The 16364-nt window shown below is 48.9% G+C and overlaps 1 protein-coding gene across 2 annotated transcripts; it reads right to left on the bottom strand.

Moving 5' to 3' along the window:
* Positions 1-84: 84 nt before the first annotated feature.
* MYL6 (myosin light chain 6) lies at positions 85-13519 on the bottom strand. 2 transcript variants are annotated; one of them, XM_083599694.1, is made up of 7 exons: positions 13312-13508; positions 12954-12981; positions 7853-7996; positions 6567-6740; positions 5441-5518; positions 4703-4742; positions 85-403 (listed from the first exon to the last, which is right to left on the bottom strand). In XM_083599694.1, the coding sequence occupies exons 1-6, from the start codon at positions 13312-13314 to the stop codon at positions 4714-4716; spliced, it is 456 nt and encodes a 151-aa protein (XP_083455820.1). In that variant the 5' UTR covers positions 13315-13508; the 3' UTR covers positions 85-403; positions 4703-4713. The 2 variants fall into 2 exon arrangements, with proteins under 2 accessions (XP_083455820.1, XP_083455821.1); XM_083599695.1 differs by lacking the exon at positions 4703-4742 and having other exon boundaries at positions 13312-13519.
* Positions 13520-16364: the final 2845 nt, after the last annotated feature.

Genomic DNA, 16364 nt, shown 5'->3' with positions numbered 1-16364 from the left:
ACCAGAATCACAAGAAAAACCCTGTTTGAAGAACTCTGAACTCCAGCAGCTACCTTGGTTTTCAAGAAGTAACACGGCACAGTGTTCGTAAGACATTTTTGGGAACAGTTTATTAAAGCAACCAAGAGGAAATAAGCTGAACACTTCTGGAAATAAAGTGATGCAAGACAAGCCAGCAGTTTGCTTCCCTGCCCTTCAGGAACACCCCCTTCAGACAAATGATGTTTTCTTCCTTTCCTTAGCCCTCGCCTCAAGGACTAAACCAAGAGGCTGGAGAAAGAGGGAACCAAAAGTAGTTTCAGACACAGATAAAAAGGCACAAACATTTTAAGGATAAACTGGAAGAGGTTCTCGGGAGGAGCTAGAGGTGATCTTCAGCCACTCAGAACCATCCGCACCAACTCTGGGAAGAGAAAATAAAGCCGATGTCAGAAAGGCACAGGCACAAACAGAACACGTAGGACCAGGCTAAACCTACTGGGGGGAAATGGGACTTGCCAGAACGTGGGGATCCATGGTTAGCAATGACAGTGAACAATCTTTCCACTAGATGAGGAGCTTTCCTGTCTTTCCTCTACACAGCAGCCTTTGGCAACTTGGTGTCCTCCTCCTGCTTTAGGACTACAACTTCCATCAGCTCCCAGGATCACAGTGAGGCTGATCAGAGTTGTACTGCAAAACATCTGGAAGGCATCATGTTGGTGACAGCTGCTGTAGGGCTACGTGCTGTACTGTACGTTGGAATTACGGAGGAATAGCACAAAGCTAATTATATCAGCTGCAAGAAACGCTAAAATTGGTGTCCATTTTCTTTGGATGCACAGATGGCTTTTGGTCACAAAATGAAAAAGGCTTAGCGAAGGAAACAAATAAGCACTGCCTAGTTTCCTCTCTACTCCCTTCCCAACAGAGTTTTGGTTAAAGCCAGTCCCTGCCGGCAGTAGAGGATCACACAAGAAGTCCCACCCCCCTCTCCGGCACCAATGTCCTGGGGGCTCTATCTATGACCCACCCCAGTCCCACTCACATCTGTTAACGAACACTTCTAACAAATAATTTAATCAGGAAAAACAACTAGAGACAAGGAAACAAGAAGGCAACACGGGCAGAAGGAAGTACGGCCATTTCTAAAACTAGTTGCCAGGCATCAGAATTCTGGAGTTGAACCTATGAGGATGCTCTGCTTTCTGCAGAGTGGAAAAAGTTGGAGAGACACTCAGCTACAGCAGAGAAAGGACTCAGCTTTCTGACTGAGCCTACCTAGGCAGAGAAGAGGGGCAGGCAGGCAGGCAGGCAGGCAGCCACAGCACAGGCCCTTAAAGAAAGACTGTCCAATTAACCTTCAGTTCCAGTGGAAACACTTCCAAGAGGGCAGGATGGGGGCTGAAGAGCTGGAGGGGTTGCCATGCACCCTGTACCCAATGAGAGCAGCTATGTGGAAGATTTTGCCCCCCAAAAATGAAGTACTGGATCCCCACCCCCCCAATAAACAGTTTACTGCAACTTTTTGTGGCATGCCACAGAACCCAAACTGCTTTTGCGTTTAACATTGAAGAAAGGTGAATTTTTTCCTATTTAAGGTTGCATGTATTCTGTACAGACTTGGAAAACCACTGCAATTTGTGCTTAAAAAAAGTAAAAATAAAGCAAGATTAGACTTCACTGTTCAATAAGGTGAGGGAAGGTGGCACACTGTTGGTTTTTTTACTGGTCCTCCCCTGTTGCTCAGCTGTACAATATCTCCCTGCTTCAGTCTCCTCTTTTTTTGCACTCCCTGCAACCTCAATTCTTGCAGAATTTAACACAAATCCTTTAAATGCATGCACTGAGGGAAAGAGCTGCACCACTAGACCAATATCAGACAAACATACTTGCCCCCCGATGACTTGAAATATAAGGATTTATAGTTTTATCATCATGATCTTGGTTTTTTTTTCATGCTGTGTGCCCTAGAGAACAATGGGGTCTATAGGTTTAGACATAAGACTTCATTCTGAGAATGCTATCTCCAAAGAGTGACTCAAAATACCACCTTCTATTATAAAAACCAACACCATGTGAGGGAGGGAAAGGTTTATAGCAGTACTGTGAACACAATCAGTGGAAACCACAAGGTAGGTGCCCACACTGGGGCTTCAGCCAAAGCACCGTTCCAGACCCAACTACCAGCAAACCAAGACACATTTGACTAGAAGGCTTCTAGGCAGGCTCATATTTTACTCTGCTTCAATACAAAAGCCCCCCCCAAAAAACACCCCACCATGCCCCACGCACCAAAAGTGACAGCTGACTGAGCCACCCCTGGGCCACGTCATTTGCGACGTCTGCTGTTGCCACTTGCACATGTTCTCTCCCCATGAGCCTAAACAACCAGACCTGGAGCGAGGAAAAAGAGCACCCCCATAACTTGCTCGCCTCATGCTGGGATGGGAGCCAGGGTCCAAAGAGGAAGACAGGGAAATGGGCAGGGAAGTCTGGTGGAATTTGGGGTGTCTACTGAAAACAAGTGGGAGTGCACAAGTGCAAGGGAACCCCAAAGAGCTGTCACAAAAAGGGAGGGGTAGAGTGGCTGGGACACCCCCCCCCGGCTTGCTGGAGGTATTCATGCAAAGGCTGGACAGACATCTCTTGGGGAAGTGCTAACTCTGTCTCCTGAGTCAAGCAGGGAAACAGACCGGACCAGGGAACCTCTGGCCTTCCTTCCGCATGTTGCTGAGCTGCAACTCTCATCAGCCTCAGCCAGCATGGCCAAATTCAGCAACCGGTGGGCCAACAGGTTCCCCACACCTGGACCAGAACCTGGTCTCCAAGGCCTCCGTCCAGCTTCCCTTTTTGTGCAGAAACAGATTGCAAGTCCACAAACTGAAAATGTCCCCAGTCTCATCTACAACAGTATGTAAAGCAGCATCTACATGTTCAGTCCACAAGCCCTACCTATGGGCAGGTACAGATGCAGCTGGGCCAAAAGGAGATTGTCCGTGTTCGCAAAGGGCTTTGCACAGGTGCCCAATTAGCCAATTGTCAGCGCCTGCAAAGCGTGATGCCTTTGACTGTGCAGATGAATTCAAAGCCTGTGGACCAAAACAGGACACCTGCTCTCACTGTGGTAGAGAAGGTAAAAGGTAAATGACCCCTGGACAGTTAAGCCCAGTCAAAGGCGGTCCTTCAGGCCGAGGGAGCCAGCTTTCCGGGTCATGTAGCCAGCAGGACTAAACTGTTTCTGGCATAACAGAACACAATGACAGAAGCCAGAGCGCACGGAAATGCAGTTTACCTTCCTGCCACAGTGGTACCTATTTATCTACTTGTACCAGCATGCTTTTGGACTGCTACGTTGGCAGGAGCTGGGAAAGAGCAAGGGGAGTTCACCCCATCGCACGGATTCAAACCGCCAACCTTCTGATCAGCAAGCCCAAGAGGCTCAGTGGTTCAGACCACAACGCCACCCGCATCCCTTCCCCTCACTGTGGTATCACTTGTGAACCACCCTGAGATCTAGGGATGAAGAGCAGTATACAAATTTAACAAATAATAAATATAATATCAGGCAAACTGACAGGTGGGAGGGCCCACAGCAAACAGGGACGGTAAGAATGTGGCCAACCAACCAGATCCAGATCTCCACACCCAACAGAAAGGCATGCCCCAGTCAGTGTTCAAAATTCCCCAGGCGCCCGGTGTGTTTTGTGACTGGCGTCAGTCTAATTTTGACCATGGGGAGATCTCTGGGTGCTAGGTTGGCAACGGACATCCCCATCTGGCTGGCCCCTCCAGCTTTCTTAAGCAGAAGAGCTCATTTATTGCATTGCTATCCCACCTTTTTCTCCAAGGAGTACATGGTTCACCCCCCTCCTCAGTTAATCCCTACAACGACCATGTGAGGTAGGTCAAGAGGTTGTGCAAGGTCACCCAGTGAGCTTCATGACAGAGGAGGGACTTGAACCCTGATCTCCCAAGGTCCTAGTCCGACACTAACCACTACACCACACTAGCTTCCTAGACTACTTCTCTATGGGGCAGCTATATAAATTAAGCAGGTAAATAAATATTGGAAAAACAAAATATCAGAGAAGGATCCGAAATATTTTCCTTGAAGCTTGAATTTTATTCTGGATTGTTTTATCTGACGTTTTAATGTAAACTGCTTTTTCCTTTAAGAAATAAAGCATTATAGCAATGTAAATAATATATTATTATTATTAATAATAATAAATCTTAACTGCAAAAAAATGGTGCCTAGACATTCCACTGTGGCAACCGAAACCTAGGTTTAAGGTGCCTTTTGGCAACTAGCTTATATAACCGAGTTTCTAACACTCGCCCTAGTACTCAACAACTGGGGGGGGGGACACAGATCCAAGTTTGTGACTCTCATCACTGCAACAATTAAGCTGCTGCTCCTCCTGCTGCCACCGGCATCCCTACCCCACAACTGTGAGGTTACACAGGCACAGTCTTGCTTTAGCCAACCAGAGCTGCCTCATTTCCCCAGACACCCTTGCTCAGATTACAGAGAGTCAGCTACATGCAGAGACATGCTGGAAGATGGGGAGAAATGGAGGAAGATGCTGAACAAGAAGGATGGGAAAAGTAACAATAAAGAGCGCCAACAAAAATCTTCCTTTTTTTTAGGTCAACAAAAAAAAGGAGGCTGTTAAAAATATATAAGGTATATAATAAGGTAGGTTTGGAGGAGGCGTACCCCGTTCGAATTCACCCTGATAAGATGTGTCTCACAAATGCTGTAGAAAGGAAGAAACATCAAAATTGATCAAACAAATGAACAAACAAAACTGGACACATGGACATAAAAGACACACCCTAGCCCATTTGAGGCTCACATACACAGTGCCACGTTAGGAGATCTTGCGGTCTTTGTGAGTTGCTATCTGCACAACCTGCCTGAAGTGTACATGCAGTCAAGAGAGCCTTTGCTGCAAAAGACTCTGTCGCAGACAAGGAAACCCACCACCGCCCACCGCCCCCCAAAAAGCTAAATGGCACACATCATTCTTTCCGATTGAACAGGTTACCTGCAGACTCCCCATGACGACACAAAGCAATGGAATGCAAGCATGGCAGACGTGAACCCTCCTGAACTGCATCGCAGGTGTGCACACATATACAGAAATGAGGAACGAGGATGGCTCACTAGACGAACCAAAGGACAGGAGTGCCTGCACAAATGTCACACACACCCAAGTCTCCCCAACTGCATACCTGCATAGTGTTAGATTAGACCAGAGCTCTGTAGGTGATGTTCTCTTCATTTAGACATGAGAAAAGGTCTAAGCGAAAGAAGCGCCAGACCAGGCGCCATAGAGTTACGCCAACGCTAAGCTCTTCCTCATCTATCTAGCACGGAGGAAGATGGCGGGGCCCCCTCCTCGCAAGACCAGAGCACAGCAACCGAGAAGTCACCACCATCTCTGTCCCTCACCTTCATAGTTAATGCAGCCATTGCTGTCTTCATGGCCGGCCACAAGCATCTCTACTTCTTCCTCGGTCATCTTCTCCCCTGCAAGAAAAGTAGGTTGATTTGAGGAGGTTTGGCTAGGTTGCAAACCCAGGGAAGACGCAGCAAAGCCCTTAACAAAACGGATCACAAGCAACAAGCAGAACACACCCTGGTTTAAAGAGTCACAAAAAGGAAATCTGGGCAAGTGGGAATGAATTACTGGCTGGCATGACCAGCAGAACTTTTGTACAGGCTACAAATGGAATGCAAGTTTGGGAAGTCAAGTAAATGTTCACTGGAACACGCACAGCCATCTTCTAATACTGTATTGTAATTAATGGGGGATGTTCAAGCAGCAGCATAAGAGGTCCTGGGGGAAAGACACCTCTGAGGTGGAAGGAGAAAACTATTCTATGGGAGAGGCAGCCCTCTTTCTGCACTCATCCCACTAAAGGAGTCAAGTGACAAGCTCACTTTTGATCAGGGCTTCTCTCTCCTCTAACAGGGCATGCATGGGCCCAGCAAAAATACTCAAGGATTGGTGCATCCCAATGCCCAGACAACACACAAAGCGGGGGGGATTGTGGCAATAGCAATCTGCTGCTAATAACCCCAGAACTTCCATTCTGAAACAAATGGGGCAAGCGATTAAAATGGAACACTAATTTGAAAAACCATTATCTTGTATCCTGATCACACATGAGGATCGCAGCAGTCTCCCATCCATGGGTTTGGCCAAGGCCATAGACGCTTTGCTGCAGGAATTCTGTAGCATTGAATTCTTCCACACTGCGCACGTGTACACATACATACACACACAGTAGGAGAGATGACTGCAATCCAGATACACAATTCGAGTTCCAAGCAGTTATGCAGAGGACTGCAATATAAGAATTCCAGCTACTTTATTCTGCAAGATCAACGTCTATAAATTAGAGAGGCAGGTGTTTTTTCAGGTTCTTTCAGCATTGTACCCAATTTGGGACCACAGTACACTTTTGAAAAGCGTCTGGAGAACCAAGCAAGTCAGGAATGAATTATCTCAGCTGCCAAGCTTAGAAACAGCCAGGCAGCCCCCTGAACGTGACCAAGTCTTCTCCAGCCATACCTAGGGTGACAAGCACATGGCGTATCTCTGCTCCCATGACCGTCCCGTTGCCCTCCTTGTCGAAGACCCTCAGCCCCTCCACATAATCCTCAAAGCAGCCTTGATCCTTGTTCTTGGCAATGGTCTGCATCATGGGCAGGAACTGCTCAAAGCTCAGTGTCTTTGCATTCATTTCTGTGAAAAGAGCACAAAGCGGGTGGGGAGACAAGGCATCATAGACGGATTGTGGCCCCAGAGGATTGGGTGGGGAGTCTAGACGTTTCCCTCTCTCGCTTGCTGCTTTTCTAGGCTGGCCTCTGGCCTTCAGAACTTAGGTGCACTAAGATTATGAATGCATGGCGTGAGAGAAAGCAGATGGGGAGGTGGACATTTCCCCTCCCTCTCTGATGATACTAGAACTCAGGGCTATCCGAATGAAGCTGAATTCCAGAAGATTCAGGGCAGCCAAAAAGAAGCACTGCTTCACCCAGCACAGCCTTTCTCAACCTGTGGGTCCCCAAACGTTGTTGAACTACAACTCCCATCACCCCTAGCTAGCAAGGCCAGAGCTCAGGGATGATGGGAGTTGTAGCCCAACAACATCTGGGAACCCACAGCTTGAGAACCAGCCCAGCACATCATTAAACTAAAACTGGTTCCCACAAGTTTGCAGTGACAGCCACCAACTTGAATGGCCTGAACAGAGGATTGGACAAATCCATGGAGGATAAGGCTGTCAAGGGCTCCTAGCCCCTCAACGGCCCTGGGTCTCCCTTGTGGGGAGGCACTTTGCTTCTGTATTCCAGTTGCTGGAAGCCACAAGTGGGAACAGCCCCGTTGCGGTCAGGGCCTCCTTGGGTGCCCCTGGGAGTACTGGATGCTGAAATAGATGGGCGACTGGCCTAATCCCACAGGAATCTTCTTATATTCTTACTTCATCCAGGTGCAGGAACTGTGATAAAGAATAGCTGCATTTTGTGAGCTGTGTAAGTTCACAAAATTTGCTCATTTTGTTGGCAAAAGTAAACAAAGAGCTGAGGCAACAACAGCCCACACTCTTGCACTGGGAGTCTTGCTCAGCTGTCTCCGAGTTGTGGGCAAATGACCAAGCAGGTTTTTGTCCACATAAATGCTAGCCTAATGCATAGGGAAACTCTTTTTTAAAAACTAGCAGCCAGGTTTGCAGGTTCTGCCATAAAAGCCAAGTGGTCTCTGTTTAAACCACACACTGATCAGGGACCTTTCACTCCACAGAGCACTGAGACCCTTTGCCCCCCAAAACTGCTCCCGTAAAAGGGCCCACTCACCATCGCTCTTGGGGTTCCCCAGAACTTTCATGACTTCAGCATTGGTAGGATTCTGGCCCAGGGCTCTCATGACATCGCCACACTGGCTGTACAGGATCTTCCCATCTCCAGTTCTGTCAAAGAGCTGGAAAGCCTCCTTGAACTCTGCAGGGAGTCACAGAAGGTGAAGAGGTAAGACGCAAAACAATTGTGGGGAGGGAGTGGACAAGCCACCAAACCACATATTACTTTCACATCCTCCACCCCCCACCCCAGCATAAAACTCAAAACAAACCTTAAGATGTGTATTTCCTGAAGCAGAGGCCGTATCTTGTGTCTCCTTTTTTTAAAGACAGCCTACTTGCACCCACACAATTAACCCACATATTTTCAGGCTACAATAAGATGCCCCTTCCCTAGGCATGAATGCCACCGGACACAGCGGGACTCTCCCCTGCCTGCCTGCCTGCCTGCCTCCTCCAGCTGGGAGCGGGGGCAACGGCACACGCGCCAAACGTCACTCCCCCTCAGGATGACACCCGGGGTGACCCACACACCCCTTCCTACACCACTGCTTCCAGGAGCCTAGAATTCAACCTTCCTATTAACCAGGCAGCTAGATAATCTTCCATTTAAGGCACAGCCGGTTTCGTCACCAAGCAGGATCTAGTTTCTTCAGGCACAAAGAAACTGGAGCCTTAAAAAGTAACAAGATCTGTATAGAAAGACGAGGACAGACAAGAATGATCAGAGAATGTGGCTATATACCCCAGAAAGACAGACAGACGGATGGATGGATATTTGAAGGGGGGGGGAATGTCTTGGCAGCAACAAGGGGTGCAACTGCCTGGCAGAACAATCTCTCCTCTTCTTTCTCCACACGCTATTCCGAGGGTCCCGTCCCCCCAAGTCACCTTGGATGTCACCAATGCAATGGCCAGGAAGGTTAACAGCACAAACCATTAATTTGTTTGTATTCCTATTCCATTACATTTGTGCCCATTAGCAGCTTCTGTTATCAAGATCTCATACAGAATATTAATAATTCCATGTGCAGAGGTGAAGAAAGCTGGGTAAGTTTAAGAACATTTCTGGAGCTGTATGAAGTCTAGTTGCCATATGGACAGCTTATGAGCCACCTGAATGATTTTTCACTTTTAAGCTGAGGGGATGACATGGGAGGGAGTGTGATACACATGCATCCAATAAACTGGAGATGTCAAGGACTGGTTTCATGACCTTTCAGCACTCAGCTATGGCCTCTCCTAATTGTGGAATGCTTTTTCAAAAGCTGCAAGCTTACACCTACCTTGAAATAATTCCAAATTAGACTACTGCAGTGTTACAACATGAGGCAGTCCTTGAAGACTACAGAAACTACAACAGGTGCAAAAATGCAGCCACCAGAATGCAAACAAACCAAAACTATTTGACTCATATTACACCAATCTCCACTGACTTGTTGGCTCAGACTGCAGACCACCATATAGCTGCTGCTGCTGCTTCTCTCAGGCCAGCTCAGCTCTCCAGAGTGGGGCAGGAGTTAATTCTGGGTCCACTGCCAATTGTGGGCGGGCAACCACTCTCCCCAAACACTTGAGCACCCCACTGCACCCTGTTCCCCCAGAGCATATCTTGAGGCCGACAGAGGGTGCACCCCATCTCTGGCAGAGTGCCTTTTACCATAGAACTAAGAGCACTTTGCTCCTAGGGAAGGGAGAAGCAGTAACAAAAGGATCCAGAGGCAGCTACAGCTTCTGGAATTCAGATAGGGGGGCTTGCTTATGTGAGTTCCCACAAGACCCCTAACAGCAGAGGATTTTAATGTCCATACTTAATACAGTCATACCTCGGGTTACAGACGCTTCGCATTGCTTGATTTCAGGTTGCACACTGCGCCGAACCCAGAAGTACTGGAACGGGTTACTTCCAGGTTTCGGCGCTTGTGCACAGGCGCTAAATCGCGCTTTGCGCATGTGCAGAAGCGCTGAATCACAACCCGCACATGCGCAGATGCAGGTTGCGAATGCTGCGGGTTGCGAATGTGCTTCCTGCAAGGATCACATTCGCAACCCAAGCGTCCACTGTATATAGTTGTATACAAGGGTACACCAGTGGGGCTTAAGTGGTAGCAAATCAGGGGGTGGGGAGGAGACAAGAGCCACTCAGGATCAGCTATTAAGATTTTCGCATACTGCAGTGCCTTTTCTGCCCTTCCCAGATTGAAGACCTGTTTTAGAGAGATTATCCCCATCCGCTTCCAATGATGCTTTTGCCCAGCCACAAATTCCAAAGCAGCTAATTGCTCTGGACGTTCAGCTGAAGATGCTTGCGTGTTTATTACCTCAAAGCCTCCCACCCAGCAGGAAGCGCCAGGGTCACCCCCGCCTTTGGAAGGCTGGCAAAGGACTCAGCCGGGGCCGCGCCCAGGACAACTGTGGCAGTGCCACCTAGGCAAGCAGCAGGATCTCATTTGAACCAGACAAGGATTAGCAAAGGGGAAGTGTGTGACCCAGAGAGAACCACAAGCCTTGTCCTGCTGGGCAGAAGGGACCAGAAAGGATAATCCCGGCCCAGAAGAAGGGGGTGGGGAAAGCTGCAGCTCAGGGATGGAGCATCAGCTTCTGCCTACAGAAAGTCCCAAGTTTGAGCCCTGGCATCTCCCTGTCCCCTTCCCGAATCCCTGTAGAGTCATTGCCAGTCAGTGTAGGCAATCCTGAGCTAGAAAGACCAACATTCTCACCCAGCATAAGGCAGCTTCCTATATCCCCAGAGTTTCCTCTATCACTCCCTTTTCTGGAGCCATTTAGTGATTGTTCACTTTTAAACCAGGAGGAAAGGGCACAAATGACGTTCTTTGTGGAGGTGACATTTTATGCTCCCCCAGCCTCCTTTTTTCTAATATGTGCAGAGATGGTGTGATGAGAGATACACCATGCATTAACTGGAGATGTTGATTGATCTTAGGGCCTTTTACGTGCAAACACTGAGCTACAGCCTCACTTTTCCCAAAGCTGCAAGATTACACATGTTCAGATGAGACTCCTGCAACATGTAGCACATAAGGCTGCCCTTGAAGACTGTACAGAAACTGCACTAAGTGCAAAATACAGCAGCCAGAATGCAAACAAGCCTTCAGTCACTAGAGCATGAGATTCTTCATCTCAGGGTTGTGGGTTTGAACTCCATGTTGGGCAAAAAGATTCCCGAATTGCAGGGGGTTGGACTAGATGACCCTTGAGGTCTCTTCCAACTCCACAATTCTATGACTATGATTCTAAGCAAAAGCAATGAGAGTCCCATTACATCAAACCATCTGAACTGACTTGTGACTTAGTTCCTATCCCAACAATTGGAAAATCGAATTGTTGCCACTACAGCTTAGCTTGCTTTGTTTTATGGTAGAGCTGTTAACTTGGGTTTTTTATTGGACTTGGTCTTATGGTTTCTGTAATTTTTTTTATACGGTTACCTCTTTATTAACAAATTAAACATTCAAGGAAAGCAGATTATAAATGCTTAGAAACAATAAACGGTGACACAGCCTATGAGAACAGAAGATAAGGATTTTAAATTATTTTAACTGTTATCAGTTTTGAGTTTTAGTTTTAGCGTTCTCAGTTTATTGTACCAAAATGGTATTTCATGGTTGCAAAGCACCTTGGGCAAACACAAGGCAGTAAATAAAAGGTTTCAACAAATAAAAAAGGAAGCTCAATTTGTAACACTAAGCACCTGGAACATTAGTTGCAACTAAACTCCCCTCAAAACTATAACCAGCATGTAGGTGGATTCAGCTTGGAACAAAAAACCTCAGAGTAAGTCTAAAATTAGGGAAACCACAGATCCCCTCGCCAGCCTTAGTCTCAAACCATGCACACACAAACCATGCAAGAATCAGCTGCAACCCTTGCGGGAAGGAAGCTTTGGGGCTCAGAGCCGCCAGGCAGCTCCTCTCCAAATGCACAACTATATTAACACTAATGGAGCCTCCCCGCTTGCTTCCGACGGGGATGTGAACTAAGCTACAGCCACAGAGCTGCTGCTGTTCGGCCCCCTCCCCCGGGACCTTTAGAGCTGCAAGATTCCAAGAGGAATCTCTCCTCCTTTGCCTCCCAGCGCCTGGGATCCGGGCTGGAATGCACCAATGCAGCAGCAGCAGCAGCTCCCAGCCCCGGCTGCTCCGAATTGAGTTTCTTGCCCATATAAGGAAACCAAGAGAGCACAATCCCGGCGCTTTTGCTCGTCCGCTCCTGCAAACCGGGGAGGAAGCAGCGGGGGGGCCAGAGGCTTCCTCTTGCGCGGCCCGCGGGAAAGATCCCGCCCCGGCTCAAGTCTGGCCGCCTGCCGGGCCCCACGCGCGCGGCGCAAGAGGAGGGAAAGCAAGCAGCCATTTCCCCCCGCCTTGCCCAAGCGCGCATCCCGCTGCCGCACAACCGGAGAAGCCGCGACCGGCTCCTCCGGCTTCGGGAACGGGCTGCCCGGGTCAACTCGCGCCCCGGCGATTCCCAGATCCCGCCGGCGCGCAAACGCGGAGCTGGCATTTGCAACTCGCGCAACGGCCGGGAGGGGATCTGGGTGGGTCCTTTCCAGAACCAGGAAATGCATCATGCGGGAGCCATCAAGCGGGCGGCGGCGCCGACCTGAAGTCCAATGAATTCTTATGCAAAGGGTTGGGCCGGGGGGGGGGGCAACTTTGGAGAAAGGCTCCCTCCGAGCAGCCGGCTTCAGACACAAACACACACACACACAGAGGCCTAGCTTCACAAAGCTCAAATGCACAACTCCCCGCGGGAGGGAGACGCGGAAGGGCGTATTAGCAAGGAGGCCGGGGACGTGTTAGTTAACACGGGGCTCGCTTTTGTCCACACACAAACTCACCATTGCGGGGTTGTGATGGAGAGGTGGGCAGGAGGGATAGAGAGCAGCTAGAAGGAGAGAGAGGGGTGGGGGAAAGAGTCATAAGCCCCATATCAGGCTCCTAAGCAGATCTAGGGCGCCCACGGTTTAAACCTTAGGATTTCGACGTTTAAAAACGAAGCCCTGGCCCGCCGCCGCCGCCCTCGGGGTTCCCAAGTGCTGCCCAAAGTGGGAGCGCCCGGAAAGAGATGCGGGCACCTACCGGCGGTCTGGTCTTCCGAGAAGTCACACTGCGAAGGAAATCAGAGAAAAGCCGATTACTATTTGGGGGTTGGGGAGAGAGAACAGCAGCAAGAAAGTTCAGGAGGCGCGAGAGAGCGCATTTCTGCCCGCAAGGACCCCCTTGGCAACTTCGGGTGCGCGCTTGGACTCGCTGCTGCTGCTGCCGGCTCCCCGCCCAGCCCGGCCATCCCCCAAGGTGACCCCCCGCGGGTCCTTGGCTGAGAATCAAAACAGCAGTCCCCGGATCCAGGTCTTGCTTTTGCTGGATCCTAACCGCACAGCCTGGACCCCCCCGCCCGCCCCTCCCGCCGCGCTCAAATCTGCCACAAAGCACCCACCATGATTCGGGCTGCTGGCAGTTCCTCTCGCCTGGCGCTCTGACGCTTCCCTCCTTCCGCCCTGAACGTCTGCAAAGTCTATCTGCGGGTTGGGCTCTGAGGTCAGCACGCAGGCACTCGCCCCCGATTGGCTGACGAGCAGCAAAAATGGATCGACGTTATGCTAAGCAGAGGCTGCATTTTTCAAGAGACAGGAGTGGGCGGAGTTCCCCCGATCCCTCCTCTCCTGTGCAAAGCTAGGAAGGAAAGCACTCGAGCTTTTTTTGCCTATAGATGGGCTGCTGAGACGACAGTCTCGCGGGCGGAGGCTCTTGCCTTAGAAGGAGCCGGTGCATTGCATGCTGGGAGATGTAGTTCTTTTTTTACCCAAAAAAGAAAAGAAAACATGATGTCTGCAGGTCTGAACTGTAGTTCTAGGTTACTGGGGATTAAACCAGGCTGGGTAGATGCAAAAAGAGAGCCAGACTCCTGAAGCGTTGTAGAAGAGGAGATTTTTGCAGGTGTCGCTTGCATAACGAGCCACACCTGCTGAAATTCTTTCAGACAACTCTTAAAGGTGCAGAAGCCCTGGCTTCTTTTCCACCAGGCCACCTTGTTTAAGTGCAAACTGCAAGGTGCTTTGCAGTGTTTGCTTCATCATATTTCCTTACATGACAGCAATGTGTTATTTATTTTTCTAACTAATACACAATTTAATATGCATCAGCGTGGCCAGGCACCTGCCAAGGATCCAAGGACTGAGGACCTGTCACAGGTGGTATGATGGGCTGGCCCTGCTCACCTGATCTCCAGTCAGTTGCATTGCAGCTGCTTACCAGGAGGGGTGAGCTGGCACAGTGCAAATGCACGATTGGAGCCAATCCAGGATTCCTGATGGTGTGTTTGTACCGCACCAATCTCCCTTCTGCCTCAACCCTCTACCTCCTAGTAAGCAGCAGAAATGTTACCTCCCAAAGGACAGGTGAGCAGCAGCAGCGCCCCACCACACTTAGCAGAACTATTGCCTTTGACGGGTCGATCAGAGAGATGCAAAGTGTTTTCTCCCAAGGCTAAGCAGAGCATCCATGGATAGGCTGGAGCTGGAACCCAGCCTAAGGCTGGCCTGATCATAAGGTAGGCTGAAGGTCCCTGCTTTGGGTGGGTGGAGACTCTGAAGTGCAATGCAAGAGGGGGGATGCATTTGTCCGACTCCAAAATATACTGCCCTGGGTCCCTAACTCTTCCCTAGTTCTTGCATAATGTGTTTCATGTGGCAGAATGAATCCAGGTGATTTGTAATAACAGGCCATTTCATCAACCTGAATTGTTTGCATTAACCTGTGAGGTGGCCTTTCCTGTGCTAGGGAGAAAGCAGTTTCCCCCACATTATGGAAGCCAAGCTAATACAAAAGAGAAGCCTTTTATGGTTTGGGTGTTTATACTCATTCACAAAACTCATCGGTCCAAGAAAGGCTATTAATTGCACCTACTCCACTTTGTCACGGAGGAAGTGAAGCAGAGTGAAAATGGTTAGATTTTGGGGGCAGTGAGCTGGAGGTTGGTGGAGGGCAAACAGTGAGGTGAGAGTCAAGAAAGCAAGTGGGACTCAACCTTCCCATAAAGAAGGTTAGGTATGCCTGGAGTTGCTGTTTCCTGAGATGAGAAGCATGGCAAACATGCTGTTTATCTGGGGAAGGATCCGGTTTGATACTGATTTTAAAGTGAACCTAATTGACTTTTATGTACTGAGTTGAATAGGATCCAAAATGCAGCAGTCTGATTGGTCCTAGAACAATGCAGCAGTATGATTGGTCTGCAGGAGCCACCCAATCCAGCTCCAGATGGAAGTGAATCCACAACCTGATTGGCCTACAAGAGAATTCTGGAATTAGCCAATCATGTGCAGCCCATTGTGTAAATAATGTACCAGTATATAAAGCAGATACTTTGGGGGAACATTAATTCCTCCTCACCACTATGAGCTGAATAAAGAGCATGAAATCCACTCTCGACTCCGAGTATATTTCATTCACACTTCCCATAATGGTACGTGAGCTGTAACACAGCCTTCAAAATTCACAGTTCTGTGGAATTCGCTTTGCAGTCCTCTAACCAACAACTGTTTTAGAAAACATACATGTATTAACATGAAGTGTGCAAATGCATATATCATTAATAATATTAATGATAATGCAGCCTTCACCAGCTTGGTGCCCTCTAATTCTCTCATCAGCCCTAACCAGCACAGCTATGGAGGGCACCTGGTTGGGTAATGCTGACCTAAGGTATGCTACAGGGCCTTCTTGTCGAGCTGTGATTCTGACTGGAACATCAGAGCCTCTCCAGCAACAAAAGTCAAATCTCCAGGGCACACATGCGCTAAATGCAACACATTCATACAGCTCATATATCAGCAGGCCTGGCTGTGTACTAATGTGTTTCATCTGCGCTAATGAGGCCAGAGTATTCCCTGATGTGGGAATGGCCTTTTCTTTCTAACCTTCTTGAATTTGACAGCTTGTCGTGAGCAAAGTGCGTTTCGATGGTTCTTCTGTCATCGCTAGAGGATGGGGGTCCAAAGAGGGTGACGACACATTGAGTGGCTGTTTATTGAGGGGACCGGGAGATATTGCATCCTGCTATAAAAATTCCAAGTCTGGTTCTGACTTTCCATTTGCAACACTTAGAGGCAAACTGCTTAATGAGAAGTTCCCTTGTTTTGAACAGGACTTAAATACTTGCAAGTAAATATGATTGGGGTTGAAGCCCTACCGTGCAAGTCCTGAATGGGGGGTGGCTGGGGATATAGGTCAGTGCATCACGGGGGGAGTGGCTACAGATGTGCTGCACACATTATCATAAGCCAATGTGTTGACAACTCCTTTGAATCTTGGGCTTAGTGTGGATATTGAATGGCAACAGCCGGACAGATCCAAATGCACACGTTTCTCTTGTGCCACTTTAAATATTTATTCTGGGAAGGGGGAGAGGGTTGGGCAGATAAGCAAGCGCCAGTTGTATTCATTACCCTTCATATGCAGCCATTACACACGCTTTAAAAATATTATGTGTGC

This window comes from Podarcis filfolensis, assembly GCF_964270895.1.
Source record: "Podarcis filfolensis genome assembly, chromosome: 2".
Lineage (NCBI taxonomy): Eukaryota > Metazoa > Chordata > Lepidosauria > Squamata > Lacertidae > Podarcis > Podarcis filfolensis.
This window is presented reverse-complemented; position numbering and strand designations above follow the sequence as displayed.